Below are 20,472 nucleotides of genomic sequence, written 5' to 3'. Positions count from 1 at the left end.
TCCTCTTTCTGCTGCTTACCTCCCCAGGAGAGAAATACGAGCTCCATGCAGGAACAGAGTCAACGCCAAGTGTGGTGGTTCATGTCTGTGAAAGTGAAACTGAAGAGGAAGAAGAAACAAAAAACCCCAAACAGAAAATTACCCAGACAAGGCGCCCCGAACCTCCAGCCGCAGCACTGAGTGAGCCCCAGAACTTTGATGGGGCGCTGTGAAGCCTCTGGGGGGGGTGTGAGGCAGCTGCCCTCCTGGGCTCAGCACCAGAGGCCTGTGCTCCTCCGGTGCTTTGCTGCTCAACGTGTGTATAGGTGAGGCTGGGGGTTGTGAATAGGTGAGGCAAGGTGTTGCCACTGCCCCAGCACTGGATCACAGCAGAGAGTAGCAGCTGATTTTACCTGTTCAAAATTTTAACAGATATCCTGAACAGCACTTTAAATGAAAGGATTAGCCACCAACATGTCCCATCTCTTGACCATTTTTAAGCAGTAGCAAATTAGGAAATTTGTTTGATTCCTGGCTCCCTCCAGCAGTGTTAATTTCCCCAATTCCATATAGCATGGGCTACCCAAAAACTAAAGCTGTAGTCACCGAGTGCAGTACCATTTTTATGAATTTGAAAATAGTCTTAAAATTCTAATAATCGAATGTGGGTATTTTGTAATGGTGTAATAGCTTCCTACTAATCTATCTACTGATCAAAGGTTGTTATTCAATACACATGAAATTTTTTGCACAAAAAGAGATCTGAAATACAGAATAATTCATAGAGAGTCATTTTTCTCAAGTAGTTCTTTCTTTAGCCTTGGAGAGGAAATGCCAAATTCACTTTGACTCCTGGAATCCAGTGGGTTACATTGGTGTAATGTTACTCTCTTCCCTGTTACCCTTACTTGAGAGAGGAAGGTGACGCACAGCCCACTGTCCCGAATGCGTCATCCCTCCCAGGAAACTGCTACTTTGGAAGCGGGACATACCACCAGTGAGTTTGGCTAATCACGACCTCAGGTGGTGACCAAAGTCTGCCATCTGTGACCACATGCTAGCCCACAGCATATCCAACTGTCCTCGGTCACTGGTTGAGTTTTTTAATGTTATACATATTGTGCGTGTGTCATTCAGAGACTGTAAATTAGAAAAGGTAATGACAAGATTGTCTGAAGACCATTTTTTAATTGTATAGATACTTTCCAGTTTGCTTTGAAAGAAAAGGCACACATATTCTTTTTCTGTGAATCAAGGAAGGACGGGAGGAAATCAAGATCATTCAGTTAGTGAGACTTTGTTTTTGGTGCAATATAGTATCCTGGCTGACACTTGGCATTTTCCCCTAAAACAGAATTGTTTTTTACTTGTGTTTCAGAGTGGGTAGTTGAAGCTCCTAACACAGAAACGGGCATCTTTTTAACTTTGTGTGGTCTGTGCAGATTCTGCTGTCCCTTTACAGAAAAGTCCTGTAACTAAGAAGACTTTGCTCTGGTCAGGTGGCTCTGCTGATCTCTGTTCTCTGATCTCACATCTGGAGCTCCCTGGTATGTGCGTGAAGGGGCTGCATACAGGAGTTTGGGTTGGTAAACTGCTGTGGCTGCCTCTACACAGAGAGAAGAATGCTGAAATTCACGCCATAGTGTCCGCACATTTTTGGTAGCATGTTTAGAGGTTCTTACTATGGTAGGATTTATTTCTGAGGACTTAAACCATATTGCCAAAAAAAAAAAAAAAAGTTTTCTATTTTTTTTCTATTTTTCCTTGCCCTCAAATACCTGAAATGTTAAGCTCTCCTATTTGTGTATGTCCACCACTGTTCAGCCTCAATATAAATTCAGTTGAGATGTGTGATTCCATAAGCAGTTTATTATTTTTTTTAAGATTTTATTTATTTATTCATGAGAGAGAGAGAGAGAGAAGCAGAGACATAGGCAGAGGGAGAAGCAGGCTCCCTGTGGGGAGCCTGACATGGGACTCGATCTCAAGATCCTGGGATCACAACCTGAGCCAAAGGCAGATGCCCAACCACTGAGCCAACCAGGCATTCCCCCATAAGCAGTTTCTTAAATTCAGATCGTCATTTGGCACCCAGTTAATAAATTTACTTTGCATTCTAAATTCACCATTTAGCCAATGTTTTATCTGGTTATACCAACTTGTCATTTGCAGAATGGACCCTGTATGTCAGGAAATATATGTATTTTCAACAGTGGGGGATTTTAAAATTTCCTTTTAGGTAATATCTATTAGCTATAATTTTCTAAGTGATCAAAATCCATGATGTTTTATTATTTGGCTTGGCTTTCGTGGTCTTCCTTCCAATTAAAGAATAGTCTATCCCAAACTTACATAACCTGTTTCTAAAGTCAAGCAGTGCAGATTACCTCAAAATTTCTTTTTCTCTGTCCTTATTTTTTTTAGAGTATTGAATTGAAGAAAAGCTTAAACCAAAATATATATGTTAAATAATTATGTACTAAATACAAAATATTTATTATTTAATATATACATATATTAAAGTTTTCTGAATGGAGAACATTAATATTTTCATTCTTTCTAGTATAATATTTCCGTAAGGTGAACTCTAAAAGAAAAAATTAACTTTTAAATGTGGTGAAATCAACCAGTATCTCAAATATTATGGTCTCTGTCCTTTTTTGACTTTTTCATATCCAGCTCACGTAACCATCTTGTAAGAGATGAGTCTCATGTACTTTTTCAAAGTTCCTTTTAATAAGTTTAGTTACATTTGTCTTTTTGGAAACTGAGTTATTGCTTAGATTTAACTCTAATAGTATAGTAGCCATGTTCTCTTTAGAAATCATAATTTCATCTCAGGAATCAAATTATTTAGAGCATTGTGAGGAAAGAAAATGATGCTTTGTGTTACGGAAAAAGCATTTTTTTAAAATATATTTTTATTTATTTATTCATGAGAGACAGAGAGAGAGAGAGAGAGAGGCAGAGACACAGGCAGAGGGAGAAGCAGGCTCCATGCAGGGAGCCTGACGTGGGACTCGATCCCCGGTCTCCAGGATCAGGCCCTGGGCTGAAGGCAGATGCTTAACCGCTGAGCCACCCAGGGATCCCCCGGAAAAAGCATTTTTGAAGGATAAGAAAATCCTAACACTTAATAAGGATAGTCAACAAAACCTGCAGTGTGGCAGTGCATTGGCTTCTACATTCTAGGTTCTTTTGAAATACCTACCTGATGAAACTGGAAATTAACCCATTTAAAAAGTGCACTAGTATGAGCATCAACTAGTTGAAGGTGCTAAGAGATGGAATCAGTAAAATCAATTCCCTTGTCTTGGGGACCTGAGCATCAGGGGGAGAGCAAACTCATTTTCTTTGTTTTGCTTCTTCATACTTTATACACTAAACCTATCCACAGATTTGAGAGCACAGGAAGTTTTAAGTTCAACATAAAGGCTTAAATAGAACATGGTGTGTCCAAATCAGAGCTGCCAGGAGACAGAGCAGGAACAGCACCATCCTTCTTTGAGAATACAGTCATTTTGTTTCCCACTCACAGGGACTCCATCTCTTAATGTTGTGATAGAAAGTGGAGATTAGATTTCCTCAGAATCTCAGCCATAGTGCCCAAGGTGTCTCTAGAAATGACACAATCCACTCCTCATGTAACACAGATGAGAAAACAGAGATGAACATCTTATTTTGAAGACCACAGGGACTGGGTTGGCTTCCCAAATCCCCCAGGAGGGCTTTTGCTCCTTTCTTCTTGCATTGGCCTCTCAGAAGCAGTGAATCCCTGTCATAAGAAAATAGAAAAAAAAAAAAAAGGAAAAGAATTCTATCTCCCCTGAAAGGATACAGTGAATAAGGAACATCCAGTGAAGGCAGTGACTTAGTAACTTCATGAATGAAACCAATGTTCCATGTTTTGGTGTTTTTATTATCATTGTACTGTTGGGATTGGAATCTACTTAAATAATGTTATTTTGGTAGCCAGCAATTGTGCTGACATTTTATGTGGGCTTTCCTAGATTTTAAATTATATATAGTCATATTTGAAATGTGATTCTAATGACGCAACTTGAGATCTCATAGGATTTGGACATAGTTTGCAGTGCAATGACACTGGCACTCGGTGCTCATAAAATGGAGCTCTGTTAAAAATTAAAGACTCACCGATACTTCATGTTTTTATATAGACTCTTTTACGGACCACAGTTTTATTTTTAAAAGGGAAGATCTCAGACATAATTAAACAGTGGAAAATGTACGAAATTCTTTGGTGCATCAAAGTTCCTTGTCTGCTGGTATCTCTCTTTTCTTGGGAGTTGTATACTTTCATACCTGTTACGCAGGTGAACTTGGTCAACCTTTCTCTCACTCTGCTTCTCTTTTACACACCTGCATGTATATCCTTCTGTACAAAAGGAAACATGTGACTTATAAACGTGACAATAAAAAGGAACAAAAGATGAGGGAATTAGTTGCCTCCTAGCTAGGGTGGGAAGTCCATTGTTACAGAAACTCACTTTTTAGAAGGTTAAATAAATTTAAAGAATAAGGTTTATGGACTGTGTTCCAGAATTTGATAAACACATTTGTTTTATAACGTCCCCTTGGGGTGTGAGTCAGCCAGGTCATCTTCACTGGAATGCCATTGTTGTCTCTATCCAGGAATCAGGAGGAAATGTTAATAATTTGAAGAGTGTTGTTATTAATACCAAATACACAGGCAACAAAGCAACAGAAAATTGTAACAACTGCGATGTTTTACTGACCAAAAACATTATAAAAATGGTTATGTTCAAAATAGAAGTTTCCAGCCAAGGTTAAGAGGTACTAACATTGAGTGGAGTCAGTGTCTCCTTCCATGTAAACAAAAGCATAAGGACCTTCTTTGAACTTAGGCATGTGTGGTCTCTCTTGTAAACTGTTTCCTTTTGAAGCAAAATCATGTCCTACAGACTCTTGGGAGTTCCTGCATAGCATTGACTGAATATTCATTCTTGTCATCTGGAAGGTCTATATCTATGCAGATAATACATGTTTTTCTATATTGTTTTCTATTTAGTCCCCAGTCTTCCTAAACCAGACTGGAGACTGAGGAGAGATAAAGGTGGCTAATCCTGTCACTGTGCCATCTTCTTCCCGCTGCTTTTCAGCCCCCGAGATGGGGGCCCCAGAGAGGAGCGATCTACATTTCTGCTGTATCATGCATGTCCTCCAGCTTTGACTTCTGTCTTCATTGAACCCAGGAGGTGAATTTATTATTTTATCTGAACATGTTGGTGATCTTGTGTTACATTCTGGGGGACATTACTTTTCTGGTACTGTAAATTGTAGGGAATATTCATTGTGCTTCGAAAACCTGGTCAGTAATTTATATATATGTATTCTGTATTTTCGTGTGCTTGATGTGACAATCCATAGTTTATAGTAGTTTGTTATTGTCAACTTTGGCTATCCTGTATTTTTAGGACATTTAAATGTCCATTGTCCTCTCAAAGTGACAAAAGCAGAATGTAATTTTTTTGGAATCCTTGTGATTACTTGTAACAAGATTGTTTTTAAAGCTAATAAAAATAAAGTTAGGATTTTTTTTAAAAATTCGCCCACTGAATTGAGTTTTTTGTAGTATTTTCAATAAATGTCGTTTATATTTAGGCAGTAGCACACAAAAGAATAGTGAAATAGTTTTTTCCTTTAACTAGATAGCAGTTGAACATTAATACTGAGCTGCGCCAGAGCTAAAAGTGGTGACTCACTGCCAGCTCTGGAAAATAACCACGATGGTTTGAGTTCTTTATCGAGAAAAGTTTTTACCCTGGCTTATCCTCTGTTAAAAATGATTCATTCCAGGTAAAGGCTTATTTTCTGTCTTGGTTTTAAAAAAAATCTCCACATCCAAATGTCGAAGCTAAAAATGACTGTAAGGTTATCTAGTGCAGTGATTTTTTAAATATATACTTATTTTTAAGCCAAAGAACTCTATTCTTCTTTCAAATGAAACCTTACATAAAGTTTAATGTAAAACTAATTACCAACAAAAAGGTAAACAACTGCTCCTTTGAAGGGGGTGAGGGAGAAGTTGAGACCCAAGGGTATCCCCCAACCCCTAGCCCTGTGAAAACTCAGCAGAACAGTTCCAAACACCAGACTATCCAGTGGCTTCCACAGCCCCACACAAGCCTTCACAAGTAAACAACCCAAGAGGCATCACCAGATTCATACACCTGGATGGTAGCTAACCGGGAGCTGGAAACATAATGGTTTCCTGCCTCCATCCCAGGTGACCGTGCTCCACTACTTGGTTAAATGAAAATCTTCCATTTTTCAGGAGAAAAGTAGTAGGATTCAAAGGTTTTTAGAATTGTCAGTGTTTTGTTTGTTTCAAAAAACTAAAGGAGAGTAACCAGGGACTTTGCTCCTTTAATAGAGGCTTTTCCAAGCTGTGTTCCTTGGCACTGCCTCCAGGGGGAACTGGACTCCCAGGTCCCCGGGGCCTTGCACCCAGCTTCAAGTCCATTGGATTCCTCGTGCAGAACAGTCTTGGCATGAGATTGCACTTGAGCTGAGGACTCCTATGCTGAAACAGCAAGCTGTAGAACCACTGCAAATAACCTGAGGATAAAGTGGTTTTTTAAATGCAGAATAGAAAATACAAGAATAAAAGTTTAAGTAATTTGCCTCATTAAAATAGACTGACTTAAAAGTTAAATTCAACAGTGTATGTGTCAGAGTCCAATAATCAAGACACATGTTAAATTAGATAGGAGCGAGCAGAAATTCTCTCTGCTTTCTTTGAACACATCACAATATCGTTCTAATCTAGAATGAGAAAGGATTAAAATTCTTATACTCATGGGCAACATCTCAAATCTTGCCAAACTTTTCCTAGTCTTCTGAGACATAGAAGTTAAAAATATAAGTAATTTGTAGATTAGGTATCTAGATGGTAATGTTATTTGGGAAAAACTTGTGGTCGAAATGTTTGGAAAAGTTGAACAGTTTCTGTATTGCTGTGTTTCTGGGACCTTTTTAATTTGTGCATTCTCTGTCTCCAAAAGGATATACCGTGTTTATCAAATCTAATAAGATATGGAGCCCTTTTGCCCAGAAGCATCTCATTGCACTGCTGCTCAAGGAACATTTAAAGAAACATTCTACTAAAATCTTGAGGCCTGATTAAAGGATAGCTTTGTGAATTAAAAACTCTTTATTAATTTCTCAACTCTTTGAGATTGGGCATCAGAAGGAGCCTCCCTGATTTTTGAATGGGAAAACCAAGTTGACAAAACTATTAGAATCTATAAAAGCTTAGCAAAGTTGCCAAATACAAGACTAACTTAGAAAAAGCAGTAGCGTCTTCTTATACCATCAATGACCAAAATATAAGCTATTGCTTATATAAGCCAACACTCATAATTGCAACAAAACATCAGCATAAACAAACTTTCAAACTGTAATAAGGACTTGGATAATTTAAGTACATGCTTTTAAATGGGATAACTTCATATTTTAGGAAGGTCAAATTTTCCCAAAATTATAAATGCAATGGAATCTTTGTCAAAATCTCAGCTATATTTTTTATACTTACACTCGTTAAACTTATCCTCCAAACTTGTAGGAAAGAATAAACAAACAAGTAGTTAAGAAAACCTTAAAAAGAAAAAACATGGAAGACTTGTCCTACCAAATACTAAGACAACCTACAAACTCACATGAGTTCAATGTAAGAAAAGTCAAAAATTTTTAAAAAGAATAGAGACCAACCCAGGTCTATAAGAGAAAATTAATATACAATAAAAAGCCATCATAAATAAATAGAGAAAGGCTACACTGTCTAACCTATGGTGTTGGGAAAATGGGCTTAGTATACGTAGGTCAATAAAACTTGGTTTCCCGTCAAACACTAAATAGAGAGATGGACTGACTCCTGGATGGATTAAAGACTGGAATGTATAGAGTTAATAGAATGAGTTGTAGGAGAATACCTTTTGACCTAGAGGAAGGGAAAGACTTTATAAAACTTTAAAAGCATAAGCTATAAGGTAATTGATTACATCAAAATTAATGATACAGTCAATGAAGAATGCCATGGACAATGTTGACAGACAACAGGCAGAAGATATTTGCAATCCTAATATGAGGTAAATAACCATAATAAACAAGGTAGTTTGGCAAATCCAAAGGAAAAGCAGCCCAATTTAAAAAAATGGGCTTAAGGATATGAACAGCAATCAACAAAAAAGTAAAGCGAGCCTGCAAGAGACATTCAAACCCAGTAATCTGATAAGTGTAATTAATGCAACAAGATGCCACTTTATACCTATTGGATTCTCAAAAATGTTAAAAAGTGAATAATGCCCAGTATAGCCAGAGGATGGACATATAGGAAGCCTGATGTAACACAGGTGGGAGTGTAGACTGGTTTAGTTATTCTGAGGAATTATCTGGCAGTACTTAATCCTATCAGTAAGAACAAAATCTCTGACTCAGCAGCTCTGCTCCTGGAATATAGAGAGATCCCAAGAATATCCCAAAGGTACATTCAGGTCCAGTAGAAGACATGATGAGAATGTTCACTGCACCATTATTTACAGAAGCAAGCTGGGGTTCTCTCCTGGGAAATTGACACTGTGGAGAACTGTACGACAGAGTAGCCATAGACTCAGCTACATGGATGGGTCTTAAAAATAGACCCGAGTGACAGAAGTAATCAGTGAGATGTGCGTAACACTCACATTACATAAAATACGTAGACAGTAGTGCATTGTGCAAGAATGTATACAAATAAAAAGATAATACTTTTTCTTAAAGATAATACGTTAAACACATATATACATACATAAGAGGCATCTTATATGGATCAGGGATGATGATGTGCTGTGAACCAAGAAGTCTGATTTACTGTTAGATTTTTTATAACCTTTATATAGTCATTTAAAAAATTATTAATACCCCATTCTCTTTCCTTCCTTGATGTAGCATTAAGGTTAGTTTAAAATTATATGTTATTTTTCTCTAGAAGAAAATATTTCACTGTGCTTTATTTAGGGGAAATCCAGATTTTATTGGAGATATTTATGCCTTTTTGGATAAACATTTCAGAAAAATACTGTTCTCTTTCTAGATGTGTGTATATAACTGCTTTCTCCAACTAAGTTATGTACATTCTTTATTAAGTGTACTCTCATGGGGAGGGGGGAAAATGTACCCATCATTCACTCTTCTGCAAATGAATGAGCATTGCATGTGGTTTGACTCCATTTCCTTTTGCTTCAAGGAAGTAATCAAGTTAATTCTTGGCCTGGTGCTATCTTCAGTGTGTTTTGAATAATTGAGATCTTTAATGGAAAATTATACAATCTTTTGTCCTAGAAGATTTTACCAGGCCTCTTGGCCCCAAAGAAGGTAATCAGACCAAAAATGATTTCTTGGAAGTTGCCTGAGTGAATCCTGTGAATTAAAGGTCTTTTAGGGGCGCACTTACTCACCTTCTATTACTTATTTCCTTGATAACTTCGGTCATTTATTAGAAATTTAGGGCAACTGGGGGCAGCCCCAGTGGCGCAGCGGTTTAGCGCCACCTGCAGCCAGGTTGTGATCCTGGAGACTGGGGATCCAGTCCCACATCAGGCTTCTTGCATGGAGCCTGCTTCTCCCTCTGCCTGTGTCTCTGCCCCCCCCCCCCCCCGTGTCTCTCATGAATAAATAAATAAAATCTTTAAAAAAAATTTTTTTCGGGCAACTGTTGGAAAGTCTGGATCAGAGATTTCTTCTCCTTTGCAAATGAGAAGCAGCCCTTGGGCATTGATTTAACCAGTTCCACCTTCTCCCAATGTCAAAGACTTGGCTGCTTTTTGTTCCGGGGTTTACATATCAGGCACCCAGAGGATTAGGTGGAAATGACCTTGTCACCCAAGGATATTGAAGGTCACAGAATTGTATTTGGGGCCTGCTTCCAGGATGGGCAGGTTGGAGGATTGTGTGGGGTGAGCATCTTATCCTTCTCTCTGTCCCCCTCTACAGGGTGAACTGAATTCATCACAGAGCAGAGGGAACCATTCCTGCCGCAGCCTGCATGGTTCAAATAATATTCTCTGCTTCTATGGCATTTCTACAGCTCATGGGACTCAGTTGCTCTGTTATGGAGAAAGGCCAGGACTCAGGGGGTCTAGCCAAGTTTGAGCATCTTGACACTGACCAGCCATGCTTGCCAAGTGCTTCCTTACTTCTTGTGTCATTTACTCTTTCTTTTTTGTAATGGTTTTTTTTTCCCCAGCTTTATTGAGAAATAATTGACATGGGTCATTTTTTTTCTTAACAGTTAACCTGTGAGGTCCTGTCCTAAACTGATGACAAGAAAACCCCATCTTTAAAGAGTCAGCCTTCAGTGAAAATTCTTTTAGTAAGATTGGTTTCTGTTTTTACTTCTTGACTACATTTTTTGTTTTATAGCCAAATAAAATCAGAAAATATGTAATGATTAAGTATCTTGCTTTCCCTAAAGCAAGACTTAGATTGGTGAGATTGTCTTTCATCCTGGTTAGATTCCATAAATCCCTGCATTTTCCATGGTTGCTCCAGAGAGTCAGCCACCTAGGAAATACCCACTGATGGGAATACTAATGCTGAAAGGAACAATGGGGTGTCAGTGTTTGGAGGGCATTCTTATCCAAGAAAAAAAGACATTTGTACCTTGGTCCTGGTTATGGGTAACTTAATTCTGTTTTGCTTACAGCTCAGGCCCTTCTATAGGATGGCAAGCCTTTAAAAAATTATTTTTAAGAGATTGGGATTCCAATAATAAAGAGAAAAACACGAAAAGTACAATAAAACTAGCTTTAGATGATAAAATATGTATCATAGGATTTCATTTAATTTAAAAAAAAAGCCATATTTGTACACAGAGGAAAGATTGGAGGGCTATACATTGAAATACTTTATTTTGAGATTTGTTTATTTTTAGAGAGAGCATGCATGCACATGGAGGGGAGGGGCAGAGGGAGTGGGAGAGAGAATCTCAAGCTGACTCTGCTGAGCATGGACCTCCACACTGGGCTTGATCTCACGACCCTAAGATCACAACCTGAGCCAAAACCAAGAGTTGGACATTTAATCGACTGAGCCACCCAGGTGCCATACGTTGAAATATTTTTAATAGTTCATCTGAATAAGAGAATTATGAATAATCTTTATCTTCTTTTGGTTTATATCTGTTTTTTAGACTGTACATGTAGGTAATAAGATTTTTTTTTATACGCATTAATAATAGGGGAAGTGAGAAGGGGTGAGCAGAATGTAGAAAACTACATTTTCTGCTCATTTTTTTGTAAACCTAAAACTGCTCTTAAAAACAAAGTGTTATTTTTTTGAAGCCTATTCAGATAACAGCCTCATGGCCTACAGCCTTTTTAAAAAGATTTCATTTATTTATTTGAGAGAGAATGAGCAAGGAGAGCTGCAGACGGAGAGGAAGAAGCAGGCTCTCCACTGAGCAGGGATCTCGATGTGGGGCTCATCCCAGGACATTGGGATCATGACCCAAGATGAAGGCAGATGCTCAACCAACTGAGCCACCCAGGTGCCCTGATCTACAGACTTTAAAGCTTAGTGCCGAATCTGATGCGTTAGTTTTAGTAAAGGAACCTGGGAAGGGGAAAGTGTTTTATTCTGTTTAGGCAATTACAACAAAATACTATAGACTAGGTGCTCATCAACAACAGGCATTGATTTCTCAGGCTTCTGGAGGCTAGAATTCCCAAGGTCAGTGTCCCAGCACAACCCGTATCTGGTGAGGACTAGCTTGCTAGTTCACAGATGGCCATCTTTTTGTTATCTCCTCACATGGTGGAAGGCGGTAGGGAGCTCCATGGGGTCTCTTTTATAGGGACAATAATCCCACTCTCAAGGTCCTTACTCTCATGACCTAATCAACCCAAAGGCCCCACCTCCTGACACCATCATGTTGGTCATTAGGATTCCAACAGGAATTTGGGTGGGGGGTGGAGGTCACAAATAATAGAAATAACCAATTCTTTTTTTTAAATAAATTTATTTTTTATTGGTGTTCAATTTACCAACATACAGAATAACACCCAGTGCTCATCCCGTCAAGTGCCCCCCTCAGAAATATCAGAAAGGGAGACAGAACATAAAGACTCCTAACTCTGGGAAACGAACTAGGGGTGGTGGAAGGGGAGGAGGGCGGGGGATGGAGGTGAATGGGTGACGGGCACTGAGGGGCGCACTTGATGGGATGAGCACTGGGTGTTATTCTGTATGTTGGTAAATTGAACACCAATAAAAAATTAATTTATTAAAAAAAAAGTGCCCCCCTCAGTGCCCGTCACCCATTCACCTCCATCCCCCGCCCTCCTCCCCTTCCACCACCCCTAGTTCGTTTCCCAGAGTTAGGAGTCTTTTTTTTTTTTTTTTTTTTTACGATAGTCACACAGAGAGAGGCAGAGACACAGGCAGAGGGAGAAGCAGGCTCCACTCACCGGGAGCCCAACGTGGGACTTGATCCCGGGTCTCCAGGATCGCGCCCTGGGCCAAAGGCAGGTACCAAACTGCTGCGCCATCCAGGGATCCCTTTTTTTTTTTTTTTTTTTGAGTTAGGAGTCTTTATGTCCTGTCTCCCTTTCTGATATTTCCCACACATTTCTTCTCCCTTCCCTTATATTCCCTTTCACTATTATTTATAAGAAATAACCAATTCTGTAAGTGATGGTAAAATACCTATTTTTTTCTTTTTTTTTTTTTTAAATCTATTTATAGGTCAGGTTTCCCCCACAGAATACATGCTCAAGGGCAGAGTGATGCTTTTGTCATCTATTCAGAAGACACACAATAGATGCCTGTTGCATGAATGGACAAATGAGCGCCAAGAACAGAGTAAAGCATTTAATCAAAGACACTCGGCCACATGCATCCTCTCTCTTCTCCCTTGTATTTCCTTAAAAGTTGTGTGACTTTTCCTAACAAATATAAGAATATGTGTTTAAAGTCATTCCAAGGAAAAATAAGTAGTCATTCCAAGAATAGGAGAACAAGTGGGGGGAGGGGATAAACATAAAAATACACCTATGTAGTCCTTTTAAAACCAAAATACAAAAATTTGCTTTTGAAGTTAATGATATAAATCAGAATCTTGTTTAAAAACATCATTGTAGGGATCCCTGGGTGGCGCAGGGGTTTAGCGCCTGTCTTTGGCCCAGGGCGCGATCCTGGAGACCTGGGATCGAATCCCACGTCGGGCTCCCGGTGCATGGAGCCTGCTTCTCCCTCTGCCTGTGTCTCTGCCTCTCTCTCTCTCTCTCTCTCTCTCTCTCTCTGTGACTATCATAAATAAATAAAAATTAAAAAAATAAAAATAAATAAAAATAAATAAAAACATCATTGTAAGGAAGGAATTAAGTCACATATGTTAGGCTCTGAAACTAGTTGGAGTTGTGAATAAAAAGGCAAATAATCCAATTTAAAAATGAGTAAAGGAACTGGTGATCGTTTCCTAGGGTGGATATAACAAATTACCACAAACTAGGTGGCTTAAAACAATAGAAATGTATTCTTTCACACTTCTAGAGGCCAGAAGTCTGAAATCAAGGTGTCAGCAGCGTTGGTTCCTACTGGGGAATCAGAACAGAATCTGTGTCATACCCCTCTCCAAGCTTCTAGTGGTTGCTGGCATTCCTTGGCTTGTACAACATCACTACAATCTCTCTGTGTAGCATTCTGTGTGTGTGTCTAAATTTCCCTTTTCTTTTTTTTTTTTTAAGACTTTATTTATTTATTCATGAGAGACAGACAGAGAGCGAGAGAGACAGAGACATAGGCAGAGGGAGAAGCAGGCTTCATGCAGGGAGCCTGATGTGGGACTCGATCCCAGAGTCCTGGGATTATGCCTTGAGCCAAAGGCAGATGCTCAACCACTGAGCCACCCAAGCGTCCCTAAATTTCCCTTTTCTTACAAAGACACAGTCGGATTGGATTCAGGGTCCATCCTAATCTAGTATGACTTCTCATTAACTTAATTACATCTGCAAAGAGCCTATTTCACATAGGCCGCATACACAGGTTCTAAGTGGACATGAATTTTGGGGGGACATTATTCAACCCAACAAAGAGCTGAATAGACATTTCTCCAAAAAAGATATACCAATAGCCTAGAAGTGCATGAAAAGATGCTCCCCATCATTAGTCACCAAGGAAGGGTAAACTACAACCACAATGACATACATTTCATACCCACTAAAATGGCTAAAATTAAAAGATAATGAGCATTGGTGAACTACTGGTGTGAACACAGAATGGTGCAGCTGCTTTGGAAAACTGGGCAGTTCCTCAAAAAGTTAAACATAGAGTTACCACATGACCTGACGATTCTGCTCCTTAGTATGTATATCCAAGAGAATTGAAAACATGTACCCACACAAAAATTTACATTATGTTCATAGCAGCATTATAGATAATCATCAGAAGGTGGGAACATCCCACATCCACCAGTGAATGAATAAACCAAATGTATGTCCATACAATGGCATATTTTTCAGACACAAACAGGAATAAAGAATTCATTCTATGACATGGATGAACCTTGAAAACCCGCTAAGAAGCCAGACACAAAAGGCCACATGTTGTGTGATTCCATTTATAAGAAATGTCTGGAATCACCAAGTCCATAAGACAGAAAGCAGATTAGTGATTTTCCAAGGCTGGGGGGTGGGGAGAGTTGGGAGTGACTACTTATGGGTACAGGGGGTTTTTTTTAGGACTGATGAAAAAGTTCTGGAATTTGATACCGGTGATGTTTTTGCAATCTTATGAATAAAAATTTACCCTGAGAAAAAGGAATGGAAGGATAAAGTAGGAGACTAAAATTCTCTAAAGTCAGAAAATCTAAAGAAGAATATGTTGTGGTATTATTTCCTTCTCTGGATCTTTAAGTGTTTAAATAAATGCAATTTGTCAGGAAACCATAATAGAAAGTGGCTTTCCTTATCAAAAATTTATGGGAGCGATAAAAATAATGTTCTTTATGGATTCTGATTGTATAGCACGTGCCTCTGAATGTGACCAGGAAGACTGACGCTGGCGTTGTCTGTCACTCAGCATGAAGATCATAAAGAAGTTCCGTGGGAATATGGAAGATCTGTGTCAGAACCGTCTATGCCACCAGTGATTTAGGTATATTTGGGAGTTAAGATTCACTCCTCATATCTCACCTTAAATCAAAGTTGGATGGTGAAAAATGAAGACCAGATTTTTAAAAAATGCTTATTCACTAGTTTCCTAAAATCTGACCAATTCACCAATTAGTAAAATGCTCTTACCTTTCGAGCTTTTAAAGGTTCATCAATATATTGAAGTAGGTGTGTTTTTGTCTGCTTCTCTCCCATTTCTCTTTTCTGAGATGAGAAACTTCCTACTTGACCACGAGGTGGGCATGTGACCCAACCTGGCCAATCAGAATGTTCTCCTAAAATGGAATTCTAGAAAGAAGCTCTTCTTCCACCTGAGCTGTTGGCTACCATGTTCTCTACTCTGAGGAGAAGGCCTTTGTGCATTAAGGGAGAATGAAGTAGACACTCAAAGAGACATAGAGATAAGGGGAGCAGAGGGATGGTGAGTTCTAATCCTAAATCCTTCTGGCTGCTTCTCCCTGCCCTGTCCACAGTGCAAAGAAAGGCCAAGTCCATACAAGGCAGAGGGCACAATAAGGCAAATGAGTTCATTTGGCAAATCAAACATATTTTTAAAATCTACTTAACATTAAGTGCTCTGGGAAATATAAACTCCTCTGCCCTGCCAGAGCCTGCAACAGAGCAGGAGAGATGGATCTGCAAATAGCCAGCTGTAGTACAAGACAGAAGCACAGGCTATGGTTCAGGTGCAAACCCAGTACTAGGGCACCCCAAGAAAGGGAACATGACTTTGACTGGGGGCGGGGGTTAGATGGGCTTTCATGGAAGGATGTGGGATCTTGAAGGAAGGCCATTCATGGATGGAAGGGTCAGGAGAGCACAAGGGTGTATTTCTCTGGGAGGAATGGCCCACCTCTGACCCAGCCATGAGGGAGTGCAGGGCAGGTTTGAGGAACAGAAGTTGTCCCCAGGGCTATGGTGATAGATGTGGGAAGGGAGGAATCCATGTTGGATAATGGATGTTGGAATAATGTTGGAAAGGATGGCAGAGCCAGACAGTGATGTCTGTGGTGGTTTGGGAAAGAGTCAAACAAATGGTCAGATAAGTGTTAGTGAAGTGGACAAGATGAAGGGCACGCATCCCCTAAAGTCTAGTGCCATCTTGATCTTCAGACTTGAAAGCCTCTTTCTGGTTCAAACTCTACCATAGTACTAACCCATAGTGGATGAGCCTGAAACTCTCGGGACCAGACTATCTGGGTGACCTTGGGCAAACTATAAGTCCTGTCCCAAGTCTGTTTCTTCATCTGTAAAATGCAATAAATACTAGTAATATGCAATAAATACTAGTACCTACATTATAGAATTGTCTAGACAACTAAATAACCCCTAAATGTGACCCATAATTTCAATTTTTTTTTTCAATTTTTATTATTTAACCTTTTCTGGTGGCCCAAGAAACCATGGTCAAAGGCTGTGTTTCATCAATTCATTCATGGCTCTTTCCTAGACATCTATTAAGTTCAGGGATTTATACTTGGTGCTATGAAGGACACAAAGATGAGTAGGTCGTGAGCAGCTCACAATCCTTCAGGAGAGGAAAAATGACATCTGCTTATCTATAATAAAAGGAAGGGAAAGGGAAGTCCAATTTAGCAGCAAGAGTACCCTGGGAACTGATATTTGAGCTTAGCCTTGAAACGTGAAGTGTGTATAAGGTTCACTGACTATAGGGAATCAAATCAAGTTGTCTTCTCCTTCCAGTGCCAGACAGGACTAGATGTCCTGTGATGTGACAATGACAAGGCTGTACTGGTCTGCTAGAGCTGCCAAAATGAAGTACCACATTGGGTGGCTTAAGCAACAGAAATTGATTTCTTCGCCATTCTGGAGTTTAGAAGTCCAAAATCAGGGTTGGTTTCTCCTGAGAGCCTCGTGGTTCAGGATGGATGGCCATCTGCATAGGGTCTCCTCTCAGTGTCCTAATCTTCCCTTCTTATGAGGACACCCATCGGGTTAGATCAGGACCCACCCATGTGACCTCATTTTACTGGAATTACCTCTTGAAAGACCCTGTCTCCAAATAGAGTCACATGAGGTCCTGGGGGTTAGGACTTCAACATACGAATTTGGGGTTGGTGGGGGACACAATTCAGCCCATAACGAAGGTTGAATGTGGACTGATCAACAGCCTGGTCAAGGGTCACACTGTTTTGTAGCCCACAGGTAAGAGAGACAGACACTCAGTTCCCAGGAAGGTGTGGGGGAGGGGCCGGATGCCATGCCGCCCCGAGGGCGCTCCCAGCTGAGGGGAATGAGGTACTGAGTGGCAGCAGGGACACCGTGCCTGGAAGGGGAAGGAGTTCTAGAGGTCTGGATCACAGTTTGTGGGCAAGTGGTGCTCCCTCTGTGGCCTCAGGCCCCTGGTCTACAGTAGGAGGCTCTCAACCCGGGTCACACCCTGGCAGCCCCTGGGCAGCTGGGGGAAGAAGGTGAACATCTGGCCCTGTCCCGAGAACTGGTTCAGTGGGGCGGCCTTGACATCAGCAGAAGTGCTTCAAAGCACCCAGATGATTCTAAGGGGGCAGCCAGGACTGAGACCCCCTGGGCAAGAGGATGTTCGCGTTCCCTTCCAGTCCCAGGCCATGATTCAACCCTAGACTTGGGATCTGGACCCCTGGCTCACCACATTCTCTGGCCTTGGGAATCTCTGGAAATGCTCTCAGTTCATAAAATGTCCATTTGCGATATTAGAGCTACTCCTTCAATGTGCATAGCCCATGACTGTTTGAGGAAGTAACTGAGTGGGCATTAACTCATTCGGTCCTCATCATGCCCCGTGGGTGGCCAGTGGGCAGATAGTGCTCTTCCCACGCCCCTTGGTTCCCCTCCAGAGCACTCGCCACCCTCCAGCCTGCCATACCCGTTGGCTTGTTTTTGTCTTCTCCACATAAGAATGTCAACTTCATCAGGGCAGGGATGACTTACTGTCTCTTTCCTTCGCTGCTGGCACATCGCAGGCCCTCGGTAAAATATTGGTTGAATGAATTAATGAATCACAGAAGAATAAATAAAAGCCCAGAGAGGTTAGAAGATCTGCCTGAGGTCACAGCAAGTAAACAGTAGCTGACCTGCGTCTTCTCTCTGCGTTCTTTCCCACCCTGTTTACTCTTGTTCTGGGTTTCCCAGAGTGACTGTGGTGTGAGAGTGGACCCAGGAGGGCAGATGAGCTAGCTGCCACCAGGAAGAGCTCCTAGAACCCTCGAGATAAAAGCACAGGTTCCTTGCCAAGGTGAGGGATAGCAGCTTCTGATGATGGCCAAAGGCTTAATTTACAGCCTCTCATTTTCATTCTGGGAACAGAAGTTTTCCCTTGTTATTACCTGCAAATGATTTGGGCTAATGCTCTGAATCATGGGGCTTCCCTAAAATGTAGCATCAAAATGAGGAAGCCACCTGGTAATCACGGGGCTGGCTGTCTAGAGACGGTCAAGATCATCAAACTGACCACGGCGCTAGAAGAGGCCTCCAAGATCAAACAGTGCAACCTGCCATTTTACGGATGAAAAAGAGGCCCAGAGAAATCAGGTGGCTTATGGGGTGGGGTGTGTTACAGACGCCTAGTTCATGCCCATCACTCTCTTCTTTCCTCCCTCTCCATCACCCAATGCTCCCAGAGGTGAGATGGGAATTAACCCGGAAACAGGACAGCAGCTCACAGGAAGGGATGCCTGCCTCTACTGGACCTTGTTAACCTTAAAAATAATACTGTCAGGACGCCTGGCTGGCTCAGTGGTTGAGCATCTGCCTTTGGCTCAGGTCATGATCCCAGGGTCCTGAGATGGAGTCCCACATCTGCTCCCTGTAGGGAGCCTGCTTCTCCCTCTGCCTATGTCTCTGCCTCTTTCTGTGTGTCTCTCATGAATAAATAAATTAAATCTTAAAAAAAATACTGTAAGTTATTTTACCAGCAAAATAGTTGTAGTCAGGAATAGCAAACCAATTGCAACTGACCACACCCCAAAAAAATCCAACCCAAAAGCAAGTCAGGAGAAGAGAGAACCGTGTTTTATAGCATGGGGGGGGAGGGGCTGTTACAAACAACAAGCCCATTGGAGGAAACTAGGAGTTCAAAGTGTAGTGTCTTTTCATTGGCTGAGTTGTGACAATCTCTCATTGGTGGGGCTGTTGCTAGGCCAGGAGAAAATCTTCTTTCCTCATGCTGGGGAAGTAAACTACAGCTTTCTTCCTGTTGATTCTACAACTGAGGACTGTGGTAGGAGACAAGAGCTACCCCTTCTGGCCTCCCCTCTCCATTTTATGCGAGGTTTCCTTTGCTCAGTTGCACAATGGCATATTTGGGCGCTGCACAGCCCACATTTATCATGGGAATAGCCACATGAAAAATCACACTGTGTGCCCTGTAGATAATTAAGAACGATGACTTCTAAAAAAAAAAAAAAAAAAAAAAAAGGAACGATGACTTCTAAGTCTTTTGGACTCCACCTCTTGATTGAGAGACAAGGGATTGATTTTGAAATCAATTGCCCTAGGTATGTTTGCTTCCTTTTTTTTTTTTTTTTTTTTTACTGGATTAATTAGTGTGGGTTTGGATTTCTCTGGATTCACAATTCTCTGTGCTTTGTCTCCCCCCTCTGAAATTGCATTCTAATCCTACATGACATTTGTCTGGTTTCCCCAGCAACCATCTCAAAAGCCATAAACTGCAGATTAAGGCTTTGAAGGGAGAAGTGAGAGTTGCACAGTCCTGGCTAGGAGGTAAAATCTCAGGTGCTCAGGAGGCTGGTTTGTAGCAATACCTTCTGCTGACAAAGAAAGGATGACTCAGTGCATTTGAGTATTTTCCATGTGGAAAGAGCAGCTTTTTGTTATTTTTAAATCTCCAAGCACCTAAGAATCCCTAGGGTACATCTGAAACAGGGGTGGTTTGTTAGGTAATTCAATAAGCAATTTTCATTGACTTATAAAATTTTTGTTTAAATATTATGATCTACAGGAAAAAGAACATAGAAGATCACCAGATTTCTATCCCACCGAATTCCCTTAAAGTCTTTTTTTTTTTTTAAGTAATCTCTACATGCCACATGGGACACAAACTCACAACCTTGAGATCAAGAGTCACACACACCACCAACTAAACCAGCCAGCTGTCCCTCCCTTCAAATCTTAATCAGTATATGGACATACCTTTTATAGAGTTGTCAGAGTTGGCATGTGCTATTCTCATTCTCTATTTATGGATTTTCTCATGGATAAACACACTCCTGTCTCTTCTACTCTCAATAAACTGTTTTACTTCTGACATTTCTGGTTACCAAAAGTGTCTGTGGGGGTGAGTAGGGGT

General features: G+C 40.7%; 1 protein-coding gene across 16 annotated transcripts in view; it reads left to right on the top strand.

Moving 5' to 3' along the window:
- Positions 1-20,400, top strand: part of RCAN3 (RCAN family member 3) — a 49,511-nt gene extending 29,111 nt beyond the window's left edge. For 4 of the 16 annotated variants that reach the window (XM_072827790.1, XM_072827791.1, XM_072827785.1 and 1 more), the window contains 2 exons: positions 28-180; positions 1,422-5,565. In XM_072827790.1, the coding sequence (XP_072683891.1) occupies positions 28-180; positions 1,422-1,642 (374 nt within the window). In that variant the 3' untranslated portion in view covers positions 1,643-5,565. The other 12 variants (XR_012031711.1, XR_012031708.1, XR_012031709.1 and 9 more) reach the window with 12 other exon arrangements.
- The last annotated feature ends 72 nt before the right edge of the window (positions 20,401-20,472 follow it).

The sequence above is a fragment of the Canis lupus genome, chromosome 5 (assembly GCF_048164855.1).
Source record: "Canis lupus baileyi chromosome 5, mCanLup2.hap1, whole genome shotgun sequence".
NCBI classification, from domain to species: domain Eukaryota; kingdom Metazoa; phylum Chordata; class Mammalia; order Carnivora; family Canidae; genus Canis; species Canis lupus.
Note: the sequence above shows the minus strand (reverse complement) of the source record. Positions and strands in the feature narration are given on the sequence as shown.